The following is a 16,556-nucleotide window of genomic DNA, read 5'->3' as shown; positions in this document are numbered from 1 at the left end:
TCTTTGAATGAGGCGATTCTGCCAGGGATAGGCGCCTGACTTGGACGTGATGCCCAGGGCTTTTTTCCGAGCCCGTGAGAGAACAGATGAGCCGCACAGCTGATGAAGGCCAGAAGTGCAAACCGCCCATGTGCACATACAGCACTGAGCAACACTTCTGCACGACACTGTGCACATACAGCACTGAGCAACACTTCTGCACGACACTGTGCACATACAGCACTGAGCAACACTTCTGCACGACACTGTGCACATACAGCACTGAGCAACACTTCTGCACGACACTGTGCACATACAGCACTGAGCAACACTACTGCACGACACTGTGCACATACAGCACTGAGCAACACTACTGCACGACACTGTTTAAGAGGCACTGAGACAACATTACTGCACAACACCATGTTTAACACTGTGTTCATGAAGCACTGAGACAACACTACTGCACAACACTGTGTTTATGAAGCACTGAGACAACATTACTGCACAACACTGTGTTCATGAAGCACTGAGACAACACTACTGCACAACACTGTGTTTACGAAGCACTGAGACAACATTGCTGCACAACACCATGTTTAACACTGTGCTCATGAAGCACTGAGACAACACTACTGCACAACACTGTGTTTACGAAGCACTGAGACAACATTACTGCACAACACTGTGTTCATGAAGCACTGAGACAACACTACTGCACAACACTGTGTTTACGAAGCACTGAGACAACATTGCTGCACAACACCATGTTTAACACTGTGCTCATGAAGCACTGAGGCAACACTACTGCACAACACTGTGTTTACGAAGCACTGAGACAACATAACTGCACAACACTGTGTTTAACACTGTGTTTATGAAGCACTGAGCAACACTATTGCACGACACTGTTTAAGAGGCACTGAGACAACATTACTGCACAACACCATGTTTAACACTGTGTTCATGAAGCACTGAGACAACACTACTGCACAACACTGTGTTTATGAAGCACTGAGACAACATTACTGCACAACACTGTGTTCATGAAGCACTGAGACAACACTACTGCACAACACTGTGTTTACGAAGCACTGAGACAACATTGCTGCACAACACCATGTTTAACACTGTGCTCATGAAGCACTGAGACAACACTACTGCACAACACTGTGTTTACGAAGCACTGAGACAACATTACTACACAACACTGTGTTCATGAAGCACTGAGACAACACTACTGCACAACACTGTGTTTACGAAGCACTGAGACAACATTGCTGCACAACACCATGTTTAACACTGTGCTCATGAAGCACTGAGGCAACACTACTGCACAACACTGTGTTTACGAAGCACTGAGACAACATAACTGCACAACACTGTGTTTAACACTGTGTTTATGAAGCACTGAGCAACACTATTGCACGACACTGTTTAAGAGGCACTAAGACAACATAACTGCACAACACTGTGTTTAACACTGTGTTCATGAAGCACTGAGACAACACTACTGCACAACACTGTGTTTATGAAGCACTGAGACAACATTACTGCACAACACTGTTTAAGAGGCACTGAGACAACACTACTGCACAACACTGTGTTTATGAAGCACTGAGACAACATTGCTGCACAACACCATGTTTAACACTGCGCTCATGAAGCACTGAGACAACACTACTGCACAACACTGTGTTTACGAAGCACTGAGACAACATAACTGCACAACACTGTGTTTAACACTGTGTTTATGAAGCACTGAGACAACACTACTGCACAACACTGTGTTTATGAAGCACTGAGACAACATTACTGCACAACACTGTTTAAGAGGCACTGAGAGAACATAACTGCACAACACTGTGTTTAACACTGTGTTCATGAAGCACTGAGACAACACTACTGCACAACACTGTGTTTATGAAGCACTGAGACAACATTACTGCACAACACTGTTTAAGAGGCACTGAGACAACACTACTGCACAACACTGTGTTTATGAAGCACTGAGACAACATTGCTGCACAACACCATGTTTAACACTGCGCTCATGAAGCACTGAGACAACACTACTGCACAACACTGTGTTTACGAAGCACTGAGACAACATAACTGCACAACACTGTGTTTAACACTGTGTTTATGAAGCACTGAGACAACACTACTGCACAACACTGTGTTTATGAAGCACTGAGACAACATTACTGCACAACACTGTGTTTAACACTGTGTTTATGAAGCACTGAGACAACACTACTGCACAACACTGTTTAAGAGGCACTGAGACAACATTGCTGCACAACACTGTGTTTATGAAGCACTGAGACAACATTACTGCACAACACTGTGTTTAACACTGTGTTTATGAAGCACTGAGACAACACTACTGCACAACACTGTGTTTATGAAGCACTGAGACAACATTACTGCACAACACTGTGTTTAACACTGTGTTTATGAAGCACTGAGACAACACTACTGCACAACACTGTTTAAGAGGCACTGAGACAACATTGCTGCACAACACTGTGTTTATGAAGCACTGAGACAACATTACTGCACAACACTGTGTTTAACACTGTGTTTATGAAGCACTGAGACAACACTACTGCACAACACTGTGTTTATGAAGCACTGAGACAACATTACTGCACAACACTGTGTTTAACACTGTGTTTATGAAGCACTGAGACAACACTACTGCACAACACTGTTTAAGAGGCACTGAGACAACATAACTGCACAACACTGTGTTTAACACTGTGTTTATGAAGCACTGAGACAACATAACTGCACAACACTGTGTTTAAGAAGCTCTGAGACTAATACTGCACATCACTGTGAACAAACAAAAATCAGAGGCCACATGAAATGCTTCTATTGGATGTTAAGATAACCAATCAGCAGCAAGGCCTTGCAGCTCCCATGTGATTGTAAAAGCTACGTAAAAAACACATCAGATGATCACTAAGAAGCTGTATGGCCTTGATGCTGATTGGCTGTCCTATCAGTGATTATGTTTTTTCCTCAAAAGCACTTCACTTTTGATGTTAGATTGTTCACTACCATATCCGGTATGATTAAAGAAAAATAACGAAAGATGGCCAAACTGCCACATGGCAGAAATTATTCTTATTATGCTTTAAAAAACTGTGGTTAGACATATTGAGCAGACAGACTGAAGGGTAATGATTACTTACCTATGTGACCATTTCCAGTCAACTTCTTTGTGTACCCTCTGGGGGTGGTAGCAGCAATGTAAGCCTTCATTTTTTCCTGGAGAACAAGTGACATGAAAGCTTAGAAAAACCAACAAACATAATTCCTTCAGGATTCCATGAACATAAATGTTGCTAAGCAACAAAAAAAAAAAAGCAACAGTTGTTTCATATATTGTATAGATTAGAATATAAACAAAACACAGTGTATATATGTACACTTTATTAAATACATCTAACCCTAAGCCTAACCCATCTAGTACCACACAGTAGATTGTCCAGTGTTAATCCAACTCTTTACAGAATACATATGAGTCCAATAGGGATGATATGTACTCCATAAGCGTTAATTTAACACTGAACATTTAACTGTGCAGGGAGAACCCCCTGTTGCAGTTCCCTTTTTCCTCCAGAACAGCATTAATTCTTTGTGACATGGATTCAACTAATGGTCCATGTTGACTTGATAGCATCATGCAGTTCCAGAAAATTTTTTGGCTACACATTCATGCTGTGAAGTCACTGTCATGGAACCAGCTTGAGATGATGTGTGCTTTGTGTCATGGTGCATTACTCTGCTGGAAGTATCCATTTGAAAAAGGGTAGACTGTGGCCATAAAGGGATGCACATGGTCAGCAACAATGCTGTGGCATTCAAATGATGCTCAGTTGGTATTTTGGGGCCTAATGCGTGGCAAGAAAACATTCCTCACACCATTAGACCACCACCACCAGCCTGCACTGTTGACACAAGGCAGAACTGATCGATACACAGAATCATGCTATGTACACCAAATTTTGACCCTACCATCCACATATCGCAGCAAAAAGTGAGATTTGTCCAACTAAGAAAAAGGTTTTCCAATCCTCAGTCATCCAGTTTAGGTGATCACGTGCCCACTGTACGTGTCTGCATGCTTTATATATTGATTTGCAGCTACATGATTCATGATTCCCTGTTTGGAGGAGCAGGTGTACCTATTAAAGTGGTCACTGCACTGTGTGTGTGGTCTCTGTGTGTGTGTGTGTGTGTGTGTGTGTGCGTGTGTGCATGTGTGCATATTCTATATAATTCTTAGCACTGGACTGGAAAAAAAAAATCTTAAGAACAATATAGTTAGATGTACGATTATGGATGTACAATTCTGAATCTCACCCCCCTTGGGCCCCCAGGTGGCATGGGGCCATTGTGACCCACCATGGAGAAAGACACAGTGTGCCGATGTGGTTCTGGCTGTAGCCGGCAGCTGGAGCTCTCTGAGACATTCCTTATGGGATTTCAGCCAGCCTGAGAGACTTCAGTGTGCAGACAGGAGTAAATCAGGCCTTTATTTTATAGGGCTCTTTGTGCCGGCTACTGACTGAGATACACTGGCCAACCGCACTGTGTAGTGATCTGAGAACAGGGCTGGCAACGGAGGGTCAAGCTTCTATTCCCAAATGGGACAATGCCACTCTACCTTAGAGTACTTATAGTACTCTATAATGTTCTGTCTCTGTGTATATACTGTATATCAACAACATAATGTGACAATGTAACAGGCAATACCTTCACAGTCATGATTACAGTTACAAGTAAACTCAGAGAAAGTGAGAATGCCTTGTGCTAGTGTACAGAACCATAATCTACAGCATAAAAAGTAACATTTCAGTTATAGTTTTATTAACACTGAAAGCTGAAGATTAAAAATGCTTGCCTATCTGTCATCTGTCACATACCACGTTGATAAATCCTTCAGTTACGTAAGCATACTCAAGCATGCACTAATTGTGTTGACTGGGATAGCAGAAATGTAGTCACATGAAACGTAATCCCTTAGGAATTCCGACATTTAAACCCTGTGCTTGAAATTACGTCCTGCCGTGAGAAAACTCCAGGAAACTGGCTTCTCCCAGCCAGAGAACATTTAGCCAGACCAGCACAACTTTTAATTGTGCACACACACACACACACACACACACACAGACACGCACACACACACGCACACACACACACACACAGACACGCACACACACAGACACGCACACACACACACACACACACACACACACACACACACATGCACACACGCATACAGACATGGACTCATACACACACACACACTCATGCACACGCACACACACACACACATGCACACACGCATACAGACATGGACTCATACACACACACACACTCATGCACACGCACACGCACACACATGCACATACACACACTTCCATCGCCCCAAGGCATTAGAATGCTGAATATATCATTGCATTTAAAATATATATACAGCATGGACTTAACCTCTTTGTCTTACAACTGTATGCACTTGAGTACACCTAGAGCTGTTTTCTTCAAATTATATACCCTGCCATAGCATGAAATTTGCTTTTCAGGGGGGAAAAATTAAGCATTTAAAAATTCTCCAACTTTGTTAAATATCATAACCACACCCACCAATTAAACAACAGTTACACGGCTGATTAATACATTCTGGGTGTGGCCAAAAATACGTTTTAACAGGGCTTTATTCCCTCACAGTATGATCCCATCGGCTTTTTAACAGCCACTTTTAAGCAGTATCATTTATACAGGATAGCCGATAGCAGGTGCCTTACCTGGCTCAGGGGGACCTTTCTATAGCAGTTAGCAGGTGTCTTACCTGGTTAAAAGGGACCTTTCTATAGCAGTTAGCAGGTGTCTTACCTGGTTAAAATGAACCTTTCTATAGCGGTTAGCAGGTGTCTTACCTGGTTAAAAGGAACCTTTCTATAGCAGTTAGCAGGTGTCTTACCTGGTTAAAAGGAACCTTTATATAGCAGTTAGCAGGAGTCTTACCTAGTTAAAAGGAACCTTTCTATAGCAGTTAGCAGGTGTCTTACCTGGTTAAAATGAACCTTTCTATAGCGGTTAGCAGGTGTCTTACCTGGTTAAAAGGAACCTTTCTATAGCAGTTAGCAGGTGCCTTACCTGGTGGGGAGGGTCTTCGGTGCTGCGCACATGCAGGGGGACGCCAAACAGCAGTGCCCTCTTGTGAAGGGGCAGCCAGCCGTTTTTAACGGCGCCCAGTTCGCAGAGTCGCGCCTGTTCCCTCCCGGGGGTACACCTGAGACGGGCGGTGCCCCAGCTCCCCAGTGGACCCTCGCCGCACCCCGGGGCACCCCCAGACGGGGGGTCAGGAGCGGGGGCCTCTACGAGCGCCGGTGCTGAGTCAGCGATAATGTCCTCGTCCGGCGCGGCGGGCCCGGACGACGTCCTCCCCTCGACACCCGGCACCTCACCGTCCTGGATGGGGACCCGCCACAAGCCGCTTTGCGCCTTTTCCCGATTCTGCTGCCCCCCCACCTCTGTCCAGTCCCCGCCGCCGTAGCCCAGTGATCCGCGGGACGTCAGGAGATCCGCGCGGCGCTCGTGCCCCGGTCCCGTCGCCGCGGACGCTGCGCCTAGCCGCCTGGCTGCCTCGTAGCCGGCTCCTCCGCGCGGCTCGGGTTTCTGGGTCTCCGGTTTCAGGGCCTCCATCACGGGGCCCCTCACAAGTTATTAATGAGCCGATCTGGGAGGCGGCCTATGGTTGCCGGGGGAAACAGCAAAAGAACACAAAAAAATGCTCTGGCTGCCTGCTTCTAAACTTTGGCAAAGGCAGCAGCTTCATAGCGCCCTGCTCCTACGTCGGAAACGGCAGAAGAACAGCGGCACTCGATGACTCAGACAGACCTTACAAAAGAGAACTAAAATGTAAAATTTAGAAGTTTTCTACAAAGAAACTTTAACAAAAACACTATGTGTGTATCACTGCAGCAAAGCTGACTCGATTCAGATACACCCAAGTATTCAAATACACCATAAGTTGTATATAAAGTATATCACAGTCTTTTTTCAAGAAAATATTAAACAAATTGTTTACCTGAATTTCCCGTTTCCAAACAAAACAGCGAGCGGAGAAGGATGACATGGGTATATAGAACAATCCCGCAAACAATCCTGCAAAGGTCCTAAAAGGTTTTGTTTTGTTTCCCTAAAGGTTTTGTTTTGAATCCAGCCGCTGCTCACTTGTAGGAGACATAATGCAGAGGAATTCCTGAAGTGGGACCTTCTCCAGTCAAGCATAAGTGTGGCTAACTGTGGCAGGCTCTTAGGATCAACAAAGAGTTTACAGTGCGGCCAGGAACAGACACAAACCCCCCCAGGCGCTGTGGGCAGGAACGAGGGAGGGGGAGGCAAGGAAAGCAGGCTCGAGCCCAGGGGGTGTTTTCCAGGGTTCACAAAACTCTTGTGACATTCAGATGTTCCAACTGACTTGTGCACTCATTAAATGAGTAATGATACAAAATGCGTCGGCCCGCTCGTCCTGCAATGCCAATATGCACGGTGCCAAATAGAACACGTGATACTGAATACACAGAGAATGCGCGCAAATATTTACTGTACGCAGAAGGAGCCTGATCTTTTCTGATCCCAGTGCAGACATGTACTGCAGCTTGTCCCATCTGCACCGACACATAAAACTCTCACCATACAGAACACAGTTGAGGCATGAGGTCAAATGAAACACTGTTTAACAGCATACAATCACCCAGAAAACGGCCAAATTGCCAAAAGTGTGAAAACCATAATTCACTTCTGAACACTTGGCCTCACGGAGGTATGGTCTTACATTTGTGCCATAATTCATTGTAAAAAAATTTTTTTAAGTTACTTAATAATAGACAAACCGTTAGAACAATACTTACAGAGGACAGGCGCAATAGGCACAACAGCAAAACGATTAAATCGTGTACATGAATATTGCGTAATCGCGTAACGGTAGACTACCGAGCTACGTTTCTGTGCAGAGTAGCAATTTTGTATGATACACCTGCAGACCAACAGTTATAGAAGTATTTTGCCCCGTAAAGGCTGTGTTTTAATATTGATCATCTCGTTCTGTCCTCAAACACTGGTTTCACTCCCGCAGAAAGAACTTGCCTTGCAAACGTCAGCTCCCATGCATGCTAACTTGATTACGGTGGAGATGACGGGACATACATGATATCCAGAGACTACGCAACAAGTTAAAGCCTCGTTTGGACGCGAAACACCGTGAAAACGGAGTCTCCTTGTCGCAAGATCGCGCTGAAAACTTTTCCGCGTCCTTTCAGTATGTCGAATAAACTACACTCAATAATAAAATTTGCACTATAATAATGTCTTTGTATTGTATCTGAACTGGCTGAATTTCACTCCGGGTGAAGAAAGCAGTCTTTTCCAAAATTTCAGACCCTTTATCCGTTAAATCCACCCAGGTATTCGTGTTTAATGAGTTAATTATTATCTGTTTAGTAAGCTATGCTGCAGGGTCCACCTGCCCTTAGGTTACCTTTTAAAAGAAAAACAAGTCTTTATACATTAGCGTTACAGTACAGGCTAACGGGCATTAAAGCATGTTTAGGTTTAACATAACAATGCCGCATATTTTCCAAAGGTCAAATGTAATCCTCACTGAGAATGTGCCCGATATAGCTATATTACATAAAACCCGTTATGGGCTGGTCACTACAATAGTCAGAACAAGTGAGAAATTGTTATTATTAATTACTAATGAATGAGTAATTGATCCTTGTGATTATTATTATTATTATTATTATTATTATTATGTTGCACCCTAGTCACCCTAAACCTTCTCTTATGGTTTCTGTTTGCCCTTTGCACTGGCCACTGCATTATGTAATATCGCTCAGAATGACAGCTAAGTAGGCTAGCCTGCGTCGCAATGTGCTTTAAATAAGTGGCTTTTCTGATTCATATCACCGAGCGTCTGCTGGAATTCCCACACAGAACATGCTAAATAGCTGATAGCCTGCCTAAAACAGCCTGCAGGCGATGCTGTTTCTTGGTAGCCTATATTTTAGCGGACATTTTGCAACTGAATTAACAGTTTGGGGAAACGACTTAAACAGCACTGCGGCTAGCCGCTCAAAATGCAACATATACTATAGGCCTGTGCAGACTGGAGGCTAGAAAAAAAAAATGAGATACTGGAGGATATACAATACGGAGATGGGCTAATATAAGACAAATTGCGTCAAAAATTGTCCCAGAGCAGGAACAGAGTGGACCAACAACCAATCAGTGCAATGCATTGTGAGTCGCTCTGGGTAAGAGCATCTGTGAATGAAGCAGTAGTAGGCATAGCCTGTAAATAAGTTGATCAATACATACAGTGCCGTGCAGTTCAGTGTTTGCCCCCCGTTTGCACACTGCATTGTTTAAAATCTTTAAACAAAATGTAATGTTAGACAAATGGCAAACAAAAAGCACATCTTTAAAATGATTATTTTATTAATTTAATGAAAAAAGTAATCAAGCACCAAAATCACCACTGTAAAAAAGTAATTGTCCCCTTAGTTACTCAGTCAACCAATTAAACTAATTTAATTGATAATTAGATTCAGCTTGATTACAGCCCTGTTTAATCTAAACCTCACTCATAATTGAACCTTTTGTTTCAGAGTGAAGTAGTCACCACAAAGTTTCTACAAGCACACTCTGCCACGATCAAAGGAAATTCCAGAAGAGATGAGAAAAAATGTATCAGTCCGGAATGGGTCACAAACCCACGGCTCTGGCACTCTACCAAACCACTATGAGAGCCATTATCTCCAAACCAGGAACAGTTGTAACAGTGGTAAACTTTCCAGGAGTGGCCGGTGTCCCAAAATTCCTCAAGGGCGTAGACTCACCCAGGGAGTCACAAATGTTCCCAAAAGAACACCTAAAGAACTGCAGGCTTCTCTAACCTCAGGGATTCATGGGAGAGTTGCTGTGTGGAGACCGTTAAACATGAATGCCCATCTCACATTAGCAAAAAAAAAAAACATTTGAATGATCCCCATGCCTTTTGGAATAATGGTCTATGGACAGATGAGTCAACAGTGGAACTTTTTGGATGGCACAGGTCCCATTAAGTCTGGTGTAAAGCAAATATAGCATTTCATAATAAGAACATGCTAATTATAAAACATGGTGGTGGTGGTTGTGTGGTTGTGCTGGTGTGGGGATGCTTTGCTGCCTTGGGACCTTGATGCCTTACCATTATTGAAGGAACCATGAATTCCGCTCTTAAGGAAAATATCTGGTCATCTGTCTGTGAGCTGAAGTTGAAGCATAATTTATTTATGCAGCAAGACAATTATCAAAAACACAAAATCAAGTGCACGTCTGAATGGCTGAAAAGAAACAAAATTAAACAAAAAGGTTTTGGTGTGGCTTAGTCAAATTCCTGACTTAAACCCAATTGAGATACTGTGGCAGGACCTGAAATGAGAAGTTCATGCTCGAAAACCTACCAATTTGTCTGAATTAAAGCAGTTACGGAAAGAACAGGCAGCTAAAATTCCTCCAAAGCGATGTGAAAGACTGATATCAAATTATAGGAAGAAGTTGGTTGCAGTTGTTACTGCTAAAGGTGGTGCAACTAGTTATTAAGTTTAAGTGGCCAGTTTTTCACATGGGTGATATGGATGTTTTATAACAGTAGGTTTACCCTATTCTATGTAAAGCAGGCTATGGTTTGTGTATAGTCTTGGGAGGACACAATCAGTTCTTTCTCAAAAGATTCTGTCATTCTGAGCATTTCATACAATAAACAAATGTTACACAGGTAGCTTGCCTTGTATTGTGTGATCAAAATAAAACTTGAAAATGCTGCATCTCAGAGGACAAGTAAAAATGTAACTGCTCAGATGAGAGGGGGCCTTGGGAAAGAAAGAAAGAAAGAAAGAAAAAAAGAAAAAGACATTTTACTGATGCTATATTTCCATATACTGTATATGAGGAAACCTGAATAAGTTCTAGAATCTTGGAAAGCTTGAACAGGGTGAGTTGCAAACAGAATGCAACCTGCCTCGGTAATACATTAATTTGAAACTGTATTTTTCTGTCTTAGTCTGTTTGTTCACATTTTTTTCCCTGCCAGAAACACTTCCATCTGCATGGTAAACACTTCTGAAGGAAATTGCGGCAGTTAGTTGCCGTTGGAGGGACACCGAAAAGCTTTTAGTGCGGCGCGCCGACACTTAAAAGCAACTGCTGCTGAGAGTCCGTAATGTTCCCAGAAGTGAACGTCTTTTTCTTCCCTTTCCTCCGCGGCCGTAGCAACAAAAGATACTGCTGAGCGTCGCCTTTCTGTTCATATTTAATACAATGTATTCTATTTTTAAATGCGTTTTATTTTTGAGGAGCACAAAGCTGCCCAAATCCTTGATTCGTCAGTCTGCCGCTGTGTTTTCATATTAACAATGTAGCACTTGGAAACTTCTAGAAAACTTTCCTTTTTAAAAAAACATGGAAAGAAATAAGGGGAATAATAAATTGGTTCTGAAATATGAGGTTACAATTCCACAATAAGGTTGCGGTGACTAACGTCTTAGCAATATCTTTACATTATCCCCCGCTCGACACCCCAAACAGGTTTCCAACTATGTTGTAAAAGGGTCTAGATTATCCTGATTTTGTTGAACTGTATTATAAGGACATTTACCAGGATCACAACACAACATTGCCATAACCTTACACAACCTTTTTCTTTTTATTCTGTTAGTTGAGATGTCTGTAGCAGGACTAATGTTCTCAACATTGAGAGCATAAACTGAAAGGGAATTACTGAAATGGATAGCGGTGTCGTATATCCCGCCGCGATGGATGAGTGGAATCGGGTGTGGCCCCTCCTCCTCCATCAGCGAATGAACAGCTCTTATTTATTTGTGTCCCATTCGCAAGAGTCTTCAGAGATATATCACACTTGACTCTTATGTACAGCACTTGACTGCTTTCACGAGCGAATGCTTCTTAGTGTGTCATAAACAACAGCAATTTTGAATAACCCTCCAAAAATGCTGTGCAGCAGTTGACCTTTGTATGAATTATGGCCGGATATATTTTATTACTAAGAACAGCCTGGGAAATGTAGGGAAAGGCCTCCAAAATGTGTCTGAGGACAAAGCAGTTACAGGCAGTGATGCAGCAAATTAGAACAAGCCAACAAAGATCAGTTAACAAGGTAACTGACTTAGTTTTTCTCTTTTTTGGCATGGATTTTCTTTTTTTTTCTGTGTGTGTGTGTGTGTGTATGTGTGTGTCTGCATGCATGTGTGTGTGTACGTGCGTTTATGTGTGTGTTTGTGTGTTTATGTGTGTGTGTGTCTGTCTGCATGTGTGTGGGTGTGTCTTTATGTGTATGTTTAATGTGTGTGTGTGTGTGTGTGTCTGTCTGCACAGGTGTAAAAGTGTGTGCGTGTGTTTATGTGTATGTTTGATGTGTGTGTGTGTGTGTCTATCTGCATGTGTGTGGGTGTGTCTTTATGTGTATGTTTAATGTGTGTGTGTATGTGTGTGTCTGTCTGAGATTTTAAATGTCACACACTGTAACCATCCTGTGCTACTCTTCTCCCTCTCAGTTCACTATTCTCAGATGTGTGGCTCTCAACAAAGCAACCTGTCACCCATTGCCTGACTGTTCCATGTGACCTTTCCCATCTGGATATCCCTGTCTTCCTCTCTGGCTGTTTAGATCCTCATCAATAAGTCTGCATTGGAGTGGCAGGTACTGTATGTCACCTGGGTGGGGCATGTCTATACATATGTAACACTGCACTATTCCAGCACGACTGTACAGAATCCTGAAATCGTATGAGTAAATAAGTCAATATATCAGAGGATTGTGTGGGTCCAGTCCTCAGCCGAGACCTCTTAATCATGCGTCAACCTGGATCAACTCATTACTAATGTTCCTTACTCTATTTAGCAAAAGTATGAAATAACCAAATGGGAAGCTGAACGGTTGTTCATACAAAGGTCATTCCATGACAGTCATTGGCCAGACCCAAAATGGGCACAAATTGTGGAGGTGTGGGTTGCAAGGGAAGTGGCAAAGAGGTATGAACAAGAGCAGGAGTTCTCATCCTCCTCCTGGGACCACCTGTGAATGCTGTTTTTTTATTGTTACAGCCAATCATTTGGTCAATTAAGGTCGTTGAAGTTCTTCCATGTTTTCCCTCCTCATGAACACAATAGACGTTTGCCCCATTACCATTGTAAGAAGCCCCTCAGATACATCAAACGGTGCATCAAGGTCACCAACTATAAGAAACCCCTCTGTAAACTGAACAGCTGGAGTATCTGAGTGGTGAAGGAATGTGTGTTGTCTTACTCGGTGCTACTGGAATGAGATTCATTTTATGTTATCTCAGTTATCTGACACCAAAATAGTGTTTTAACCTTTCCTCTGTGCTAACAGTTATCCTTAGATGAAGGAGACTGCTGTCCGCCAGTAGTGTAGCTTTATACAAATCACTATCTAGCTTGATGCGGATATGTCTTTGGCTTGTGTAGCCTACATAAATACGACTGTATATCCTGCTACGACACTAGTGTATAGGTGAGTGACTATGGGGTGTAGATATCCTAAGTTCTATGTGTATGCTAGGACCTTTAAACTGGCATGTGTGCAGCAGTAAGAGTCCAAGAGGATTTTCAGGTTAAAATGAACATAGTTTATTTTTCAGTGTGTAATAGTAATAATGACAGTATACAATGGTGCAAAATGTAAGTGGCGAAATGGCTATGTGCGTAAATGGCTTTTACGCACAGGACACTGTGTTGAGTAGTCTCCCCAAACCACTGCATGATTCCCCATATACAGTATACAAAGTCAAGGCAAAACACCAAGTCCTCAAATAAAGACACTATCATGGCAAGACAGTATAGATCAATGATCCTGCTTACATTACCTCTGTAAGCATATCACACCGGGTTAAACTTAATATCTGGCTGGGCGCTGACCCATAGATATCAAGATGTTTAGTCAGCCAACTTGTTCCCCATGACATCAGTTTTCCAACAATACAAAACATGATTACATTGTATTATGGAGAGCCTAGGGTTCACATAGTGCTGATCCAATCGGATGTTGTGAAACTGATCACTGTCTCTTCATTGCAATTGCTGGCTCCCTGTAATTTACTGTAAGTGAACAGTCTGTTTGACTTTGAGTGTCTGATAAGAGGCAGACATCTGTGAACTGCCCCACACCATTTCGTTTGGTTTCGCATAGAATTCTGCATTTTCCACACATGACCAGATGTCTCCAATCTAGCAGGTAGGGTTCCCACTGATTTCCCTTGACACTCTGTAATTTAAGAAATATAAATTTCTAAAAGAATTTAATGGAATCTTTCAAGAAATAGTTAAATGAAAGAATTCAATCTGACTGATTAGAAGTCCTGGGATGCATATTCATGAAATGTTGTACCATGACATTATGATCTCATAATCATCCCACAAAAGACATAAATTTAATGAAGTAAGAACAATTTACTGCATATTAAAATTTAGGTTGCAGTTGTGGCTGTGACTTAAAGTAGCAAACACTGGTAGGGTCCTAAGTCCGTGAACCCATGAACAAAGGTATACTAAAACATTGCAAGTTATATCTGTATGTCTGGGGGGGGGGGGGAGGTGATGGCGCACCTGCTGCAGACAGGAACAGCTGTCTCTCTACTCTTCAGCACTCGAGCACACAGAAAACACATACTGCAGCGTTTCTAAATGACTCGTGATGCGCGGGCTAACTCAGATTAGCTGCAAATGCCGTGTGTAATTTCTCCTTTAGAGCAACACTACGCTGCTTATCCAGGGCAATTTTCATAGCTTAAATTTTTCATGTGGCGCAATTGTGGAGCTGGATGCCGCAGAATGTAGCCGCCGCTGGCCCACGTGGTTTTGATCCCGGCTCACGCAGGTAAACAACACCTCCGCTCTGCCTTTCAAACTGAGCAACGCAGAGCAGCAAATCTGAGAGAGCATAATCAATGACTTTCTGGGGAGAAAGCCCTTTGAGTGCCTACATAATGTGTGGCAGTGTAGCATAGCGGTTGGGGAGCAGGGCTTGCTACTCCACAGTTGCTCATTTAGTCCTCAGGTCAGACACTGCACCCTTGAGTGAGGTGCTTAACACCTTTAGTTGCACCGGCCTGTATTCGTTTATTTGCATTCATTCCGTTTTTTAAGGTGAAATTTTCAATAAATCTGGTCACACATATATACCGTTTGAAAGTAATAAAACTCATGGTTCTATCTCTATAAACTATTTTACGATGCCAATGTTTTAGCGACAATGGTTATTTGTTTTTTAATATGTATGAGGCAAACAGGCTTGGCTGTGTTTTGGAAATACACAGATGACACAAATGATTAAGTTGGTATCCTTATCATGGCAAGGGTCCAGTGGACAGGAAGGGGATGGTGACAGGTTGGGAAAAGGGAGCTAATTTCAGCAAACCTGTTCTCCATTGTGTTTCTAGGTGTTTGCAGGCGTATCCAAATGTTTTAGGTGAGAAAAAAAAACCTTCGTTGTGCTTGAGCTTTTTATGTTATTTTGCTTCAGTAGTATCTACAGTAATTCTGACTCTTGGAAAACAAACTCCTGAGGGTTACCTTTCAGAAGAGTCCAGAATTGTGCCAGTAGAAGGGTTTAAGAATAGTAAACATTTTATTTTGGGTATGTCATTTTCAGGCTTGTGTTAAAAAAGGGGGTGTTACAGAAGGGGTTAACCTGAGTTACTTCATTAAATATCCAGCTGTATATGTGGATTGCATTTTCTTTAAAGAATGCAATCTGAGTCTCTGGTAAATGCCTAAAGGGTAAAGCAGTGAGAAAAGCAGACGGTCAAATGTGTTTCTCTGTAAGCGTGGTCGTACTTGCGAGTGGCGGAGGCAGCCAGAACCGCGGCTGAAGTCAGGAAGTCCGTCATTTCTCTGTCACTCACCCGCTGACTCTGCGATCAGGCCCGGGCTTTAGTTAATGTTAGGGGCCGCCCGTGAGACCCTGTCCCCCGACTACGTCCCCCAAACAGCAGAACAGAACACTTCCATGTGCCTTTCACATGCCAGCACTCCCCACATCAAATGGCAGGCCTGTAGTCAAAAGCCTAACAGCCATATTTACTCAGGATTTGCAGGACTTTTATAGAAGCTAACGAGACACAAAGCGTTTTTCCATGTTCACGAAGGTACCGCATCAAAGGTTTGCGCTGGTAAAATGAGAAAAATGTGGCATCCCTAATATTTGTGTGTTTAGGATGATGCCTATGCATTTTAGGGCATTCTGATGGTGGACTGCAAAAATATGGGAGGAATAAAGGAATAAAAGAATAAAATCTGGAAAAAAAATTATATGCATAATGGAAATTTATGCATATGACCTGCTGCAGGTGATTTATCTTGGCTGGTGGCTGGTTCCCCTTGCGGCAAAGATAATTGCATCTGTTTTTTAACGTCTGGGTGGTAACTTTTTTCTGGCACAAGATCAGAATGGCCATTCTTTAGAAACATTGTCA

General features: G+C 42.7%; 1 protein-coding gene across 2 annotated transcripts in view; it reads right to left on the bottom strand.

The window, feature by feature from the left end:
- Positions 1–8,518, bottom strand: part of LOC118217604 — a 30,241-nt gene extending 21,723 nt beyond the window's left edge. The window contains exons 1-3 of one of the 2 annotated variants that reach the window (XM_035399510.1): positions 8,149–8,518; positions 6,154–6,748; positions 3,183–3,258 (exon numbers count right to left, since the gene is read on the bottom strand). In XM_035399510.1, coding sequence (XP_035255401.1) covers positions 3,183–3,258; positions 6,154–6,702 — 625 coding nt within the window. In that variant the 5' untranslated portion in view covers positions 6,703–6,748; positions 8,149–8,518. Of the gene's footprint in view, positions 1–3,182; positions 3,259–6,153; positions 6,749–7,087 lie in introns of both variants that reach the window. The other variant, XM_035399509.1, reaches the window with a different exon arrangement.
- Between the last annotated feature and the right edge of the window lie 8,038 nt (positions 8,519–16,556).

Source organism: Anguilla anguilla, chromosome 18, assembly GCF_013347855.1.
Source record: "Anguilla anguilla isolate fAngAng1 chromosome 18, fAngAng1.pri, whole genome shotgun sequence".
NCBI classification, from domain to species: domain Eukaryota; kingdom Metazoa; phylum Chordata; class Actinopteri; order Anguilliformes; family Anguillidae; genus Anguilla; species Anguilla anguilla.
The sequence above is the reverse complement of the archived record's forward strand: the minus strand, read 5'-3'. Positions and strand labels throughout refer to the sequence as shown.